We start from the raw sequence: 6682 nt of genomic DNA on the forward strand, positions 1-6682 counted from the left end.
CTACCTGAGATCCTTATATGCATGGCAACACTTTGTTGCATGTATTACTAGGGACACTGGGAACTACAGCTGGGAAAATTCTCCATTGTTTTCAGTGGCCTCCTGGGCTGCAAAGGGAACACTGATTACTTAAAATTTTTTTAAAAAAATAGCCCTCTCCAGAACACATTGTGATAAGATTAAACGGTGTATATTTCCTCCAAGTGCTTAAAAGAAATATTCCTCCATGCCAGGAGGAAATGGATTTCCAGAACACACAAGGAGGTAGACTAGAAGGCATTGCATGGAAAGCCTTGCATCATTTATAGCCAGCATGAAACGGCTTGCAACTTATTCAGTAGTCTGGCAGAACAAGGTCCACCATGTAGCACGAAGCAAGCCTGATCCTTGCCTTGGGCAAGGAAGTTCATAGCCATTCTCCCCTTATGCCTTGAAGTTGCTAACAAGGATCACTTGGGGGAATGGTTCCTAATTAAATTTATTCTGTCTCAGCTTGTGCTGTAAATATTGGGAAGTCTATCTCTGCCATAGATTAACTGATAAATCAGATGCACTAAATAGGCAACATGCTTTATTCAGCTCCCATGTGGTTAGTGAAAGTGGATTTTATGTGTTCATGTTCTACGGGATTCTCCTTATTGTTAAGTACTAGTTCAAATGCACAGGTTTTAACATATTCTTCCATATACTGGTCTTATCTCGAAACGCTTAGCACTTAAGTTACACAGATGAAGATGTTACAGAATTTTTAAAGTATCACAGGATGAAAAAGGCCACTTTAGATTTCTGTGAGGCTCAAACTTCTACAAAATGCCAATTAATTGGTATTTTGAAAACAGACGCCTATCATTTGCTTCTTTCCTGACTCAAAAAGAGACAGAACTGCCTCCTCTCTCCAAATACACACACATTTGTTCAATGAAGAATGTGTGGCGAGTCTTGACTCCAAACCCCAGCCTTACCTCTAGAAATTATCTTGCCCTAACTTGTTTAAATACCCCCCCAATTCTCTTTTATATATTGTTGCTGTGAATTAAAGAGGTAACACAAAACCCCTTTGACTGAAAAGTAACACGAGCAGTTAAGGCCTTGAGGCACATGGGTGTGCCGTCTAACTCTAGTCAGACCTCCTTGGCTGTGCTGTGAGGCACACCAACTACGCTATGGAAGGGCAAAGATTATGCCCAAGATCTCAGCAGAGCTCCCCAGACTGAGCCAGCATCTTTGGTTCTGTCTGTACAAATACTCTGCTGTCATAGGAAAGGAGGTCACGGCAATATACCCATCCTATCAGGCCAAGCCACTAGTGCATTTTTCACAGAGAGACAGAGCTCCTCCAGCAGAGACTGGCTTTCCAGCTGACTCACGAGACTGGGTGGAGTGGGTTTTTGTGGGAAAATTTAGGGCTGGGCTGAACTTGAGGCCTAGTTCTCATTAACATAAGTTTTCTATGCGCAGGGAAATGTTTTTATCAAGAGGCACTGAGCTCATGCAAGTCCTGACCTGTAATTCAGATGAAGCACAGCTCACACACAGGTTTACAACCATAGTTTAGCCTAAGGATTCTCATGTGTCTAGCAAGGTATAATCCTACTCTTTGCAGTGAAAGCAAACAAAAGTGGCTAACTGGTGTCAGTCATTCCTATTCCAGGTAACTCAAAGCACTTTACACCAGTCGAGGAGGAATTAAATCTTATAAAAGCACTGGGGCAGGCAATCAGCATTGTTGTAGAAGGGAAAATTACTAGGTTATGGCCTCTAAACTGGCAGCAGCTCAGATTACAAGGAGTAAATTCCTGAGCCTTGAATCACGGCAGTGTTCCTTTAACCCCTGGGGGCTCTTCCCCATTGATCTCACCCCACCTGCTTGCTCAGCTGTCTCAGGGAGCATCCACTGAAACCTGAGGGGTTCGGAAGAAAGTACTTAATAAATCCTTGGTGCATTACCCTTAGCTTTTTAACTACCGATGCTAAATCCTAGACTTTTCCCTGAAGCACACATCCCAGAGTGTGTGAATTATTTAGGAGGCACACTTACATTCTGATTACACCCATTCTCCCAACATATATTTCATTCCTTCAGTCATCAACCACCCCCTTGTTTCAAATGTCTTGTGGTTGTATTTGAAAATACAAAAATCACTGGGACTGAAACATAGACTTATCGTTGCCGAGGGTTATTAAATGAGGGCATCCCTCACCAAATTATAATGTATACATCCGTCCTGTTTTATATTTCAGTTGAAAGGGACTACACACAACCTTCCTTGGTGATTTGCAACGTTGCTCAACATCCATGGGGTCTAATCTGGCAAACCTGTATTGTGCCAACAAGTTCTTATGACAAGGTTTCCATTACATGATCAGGGATTGCAGACAAGCATAAGTTGCTCCCTTAGGGGATTACCTCGAGATACTGCTACTGTTAATGTTTTGCAAAGCATACTTGCATCTAAGCTCCTGCCTGCCAGCCCTATCCGCTGGCTAGTGGCCCATGTTTATGGAAAGGCTATTTTAGTTCCATCATAAACAAGTTTACAAGCTGTTACTGGAGCTCTAAATATAAGTTTCCCATGCTCTCACATCCATCCTGAAACCAAGCATTGTTGTTATGCAACTCGACTTGCTTGACCCACGCTACCCCGGCATGGTGAGATTTGAAAAGTGATCCCAAACATCTATGACCCTATCGGGACTGGACTGCTACCCAAACAATCAAGGCTAATCTTGTTGACAACCCCTTCTCACCCCATTCCACCCACCATTAGAAACAGCTACATAATCAACAGCAAGTTCTGGATGCCCCAAGGGTCCAGCACACTAATTCATAGAAGGCTGGGGGCAGAGCTTTGGAGAGTTTGTTTACTCCATATCTCAACACTGAATAGTTCAGATTTGCAGGAGCCCACATGCTTGGAAGTTTGGCTCTTCAAATGTGCAGTTGGTTAAGGAACTAAAGGTTGCCTGCCCTGTCACTAACTTTGCTGTTCCCCTTGTTTATTTTCTCTAGTTCCTTATTTTGTACCTTGACTAGTTTAATGTAGTAGGAGGCCTCATACATTTGGAGGTAGGTTTGAGTAGCTGCTTGAACATTCTCCTCCCCTCCCATATCCTCTCCACCAAGAGAGAATTCTCAATGAAGTTCACAAATGGTTGGGTTTTTTTAAAATTAAGAACGGAACACCACAGAAGTAAAAAAAACAGATGGCCTTTATTTCAGTGACCAAAAATATTAACACCATGAGGATAAAACCAAATAAACTTGTATTTTGCCCTCTTTGAGGCAAATGCAGATTACATACAATTAGCATTACAAAGTACCTTGACAGTGACCATTCTACTGCCCATTTTGAAAACCAGTTTCGGAAGACATTCTTACTGTTCTCCTCCCAACCCTAAAGCTTGAATCAAACTAACACTTTTGAAGCACTGAGATGACACAACAGATAAATCCAGCACAACAGCAACGGTTTCATACATTTGAGAGAAGAGAGTGCAGGAAAAAATCATGAACAAAGGCAAAAACGGTGTCAAGAAATCTCATAAAATGACTTGATATACTGTTTTTTTGTTTGTTTTTTTAGAGACAAGACACTGCAGAACACACCCATTTAAAGAATACAGGTTTCGTTGCCCCCATTCTCTTGATTTGGATGAAAAATATCCAAGCTGCATATGGAGTGGAAAGAGAAAAATGTTTGTGGATGTAAAACAGTACCCCTCATTACTGTTCAGTGCATAAACAGCTTCAGTCATCTAGGAAAACCGCCAGCGAGCTTTTAAGATGACATCTTTAGGGGAAGAAAAACCACTTGTCTTCCTCTCCCCCACCCTCCAGACATTCAGGGCTCCACCCACACCTTAAAAAACAAAAACCACAACAACCACACACACACACAGCCAAGGCAACAGAAGCAGGAAATCCCCTGCAGTCGTGGACCCAGTGTAATGCAAATGCTAGTCATATGAGAGATGTGTCATAACTAGTATGACTGGTTGGGTTTTTTCCCCTCCCCTCCTTCTGTTCCTGCTCAGCACACACACTTTGGCAAGACTAATCTGGTTCGGAGATCTTCTCTGGCACAAAGAAACAGGCCACTTCATCGTTCTTAATTACTAGGTAAGAAAAAAAGGGATGGCCCTGAGGAAAAGAATACTGGGCAGACAGGAGCGGGACTGACAAAAGCTGCTTTTCTTCGACAATTCTCAGCATGACTCTTTTTAACCCTTCAGGGGAGCTGCCTAACAAACCTTCAGACCTTTCCAGTCCCGTTGAGGAAAAAAAAAAAGGAGGGGGGGAGAGGAGACAGAAACATAAACTCAGATCTGGCAATTAACTTTAGTTAAGGAACGGCAGAATGAACACGTCATTGTTATCGACTAGCACCAAAAAAAAGTGCACCCAGCACCCATCGCGCTTGCTTTCCGCCCGAATCCGGTTTCCGAAGGCCCGACGGGCTGCGAGCCTCTCCCGTTTTCCTAGAGTCCGCTGCTCGCCGCCGCCGCCGCCCCCCCAAAGTATCGTGTCCCGCCACGCCGCCGCTGCGTCCAGTCCGGCGCATAGCGCACCGCAGCCGCGTCCCGGGTTTACTGGCCGAGGTGGGGCGTCCTCCTTCGCCGCGTTGCCCGCAGCCTTTTGTCTCGTCGTCTTTCCCAGCCACCAGAGCGTCTCTCGCCTAAACCCGGAGGGGGAGAAAATGGGAGGAGGGAACCCACCAGCGCTCCCCGCCGCCCGCCCCCAGTCCTTCACCAGCCTCCCGCGGCGCGTCTTCCTCGCCGCCCAGGCCCCGCCACCAAGGAGAGGGGGCCGGCGGGCCGGGAGCGGGAGGTGGTGCTCAGCTCCTCCGCCGAGAGAGGGGCTTCAGCAGGTTCCGCTTCTCCGCAGAGAGCGAGGTTTCCAGCTACGAGTCCCTGGCGGGGGCGCTTTAGAAGGCCACCACGGCTCTCACCATTATGCTCAGCACGCCGTCCCCTTGCCTGCAGCTCGCCTTGGGCTCGTCGGCGCCTTTGGCCGGCGGAGGCTGGAGGATTAAGCCGGAGAAGCGGTCCTGGAGGACCCTGGCTAAGCTCGGGAAAGGCCCCTCCTGGCGCTGCGGCTGCCGCTCGCCTTCCTCTTCCACCAGCTTGGCTTTCTTGCTGGGCACCAGACCGGCTTCAGCGGCACCGATCTTGCCCAAGCTGCTGCTGCGGCGCTTGCGGCTAGGCTTGGCGGCGCCCGCCTGAGGCCCGGGGGCGCCTCGGCTCCACGCCGGCGGAGGCGCGGGCGAGCTGCCGTCGAGCTCCTCCTGGGTCTCCATGGGCTCCGGATCAAGAGTGGCGCAAGGCAGAGCAGGCGGCGGCGCCTCCGATGGCTGTACGGCGGGGAGAGGCCCCGGCTCGGGCAGGGCTTGGGGGAAGGGGGTCGCCGGAGGCGCCTCCAGATGTTGAGGGGCGGGCGCCTCGCCCTGCAGGTCCAGCTGCGGCTCCGGGCGCCCGGCAAAGTCCTCCTCGCTCCCTCCGCCCGCGGCCATCTCGTCCTCTTCCTCCAGCTTGGCCGAGAGGTAGAGGTCCCGGGCGTTGCGCATCACCAGCGACAACTGCAGGCTGCGGTGGAGACGCAGGCCGCCGCGCTGCATCCGCGAGTGGTACATTTTCCACACCGACATGGTCATAATGCGCTGCGCTTCCTTCTGCACTTCCATGATGGCGGAGCCGGCTTCGCCGCGGTTCGGGTCTCTTCGGCTTGTTCGGGGGCTGTGAGGAGCCGGGAGGGAGACCTCTGGCGCTTTCTCCTTAAAAGGCGAAAGTGACGCGTGCCCCCGGGTCTTAATTGGTGTTTGTTTTGCTTTGCTTTGCGAAGCGCAGCCTTCGGAAGAAGCCTTTCTCGTGACGTCCGCCCCGACTGAAGGAGGCCGCGCCCAGCGCGCTTCTTTTTATACTGCCGGTGATCTCAGCGCCTGGGCCTCCTCCGCCCACTTCGAGAGCCGCATCCGGCCTTTCGCAGCGCGCCACTGGCCGCCCTCCCCAGCAGGGGGAGGGGGAGGCGGAAATGTCAGGCAGTGGGGGAAGGGAGGAGGGAAGAGCAAAGGGCCCGGCCCCCCTCCAGCCAGCCAGGCAGCCAGCGGGGACAGGACTTGAAAGCGGCTGCTCCTGCTGCCGCCGCCAACAAAAGAGGAGCCTGGAACTTGGGCTGTCTCTGATAAGTGCGCTGCACAACTGCCCACGCAAAGCTCGTCCCCTGGGAAGAACTAAGGAGCATGCACGACCTGTGGCTGCAGATTCCTTAGCTCATTTACTTAAGTGTAGAGGTGTTGGCTTCACTGGAAGCACGTTTCATGGGTTTGGGTTCGACCGAAATCAATGGGGCTGGTTTCCATGCACATTTACAGCTGGGAATTATGGGGCGGGTTTCCATGCACGTTTACAGCTGGGAATTATGGGGCGGGTTTCCATGCACGTTTACAGCTGGGAATTATGGGGCGGGTTTCCATGCACGTTTACAGCTGGGAGTTAAGAGTACGGTCGGAATGGGGCAATGCATGGGCATCATCACTCGGTTTCCCTTCTCTAGAATACGATTGATGAATGGCAAATGAAGGGCCATAGGAAAGTTGTGTTACACTGGCCCATTCATGCATGCAGAAGCCATCATGGCCCAAATACGGTATCAAGTTGGTGAACTTACCTTTAAGGCAGGGGTAGG

General features: G+C 50.0%; 1 protein-coding gene across 1 annotated transcript; it reads right to left on the reverse strand.

Annotated features, from left to right (window-relative positions):
* Positions 1-3192: 3192 nt before the first annotated feature.
* IER2 (immediate early response 2) lies at positions 3193-6159 on the reverse strand. Its single transcript, XM_083599970.1, has one exon. It carries the CDS (start codon positions 5679-5681, stop codon positions 4926-4928), a length of 756 nt encoding a protein of 251 aa, XP_083456096.1. The 5' UTR covers positions 5682-6159; the 3' UTR covers positions 3193-4925.
* Between the last annotated feature and the right edge of the window lie 523 nt (positions 6160-6682).

This window comes from Podarcis filfolensis (genome assembly GCF_964270895.1).
Source record: "Podarcis filfolensis genome assembly, chromosome: 2".
In the NCBI taxonomy this organism is placed as follows: domain Eukaryota; kingdom Metazoa; phylum Chordata; class Lepidosauria; order Squamata; family Lacertidae; genus Podarcis; species Podarcis filfolensis.

Excerpts from the sequence above, each read along its gene's own strand:
- IER2 (XM_083599970.1), bottom strand. The coding sequence starts at position 5,681 with ATGGAAGTGCAGAAGGAAGCGCAGCGCATTATGACCATGTCGGTGTGG.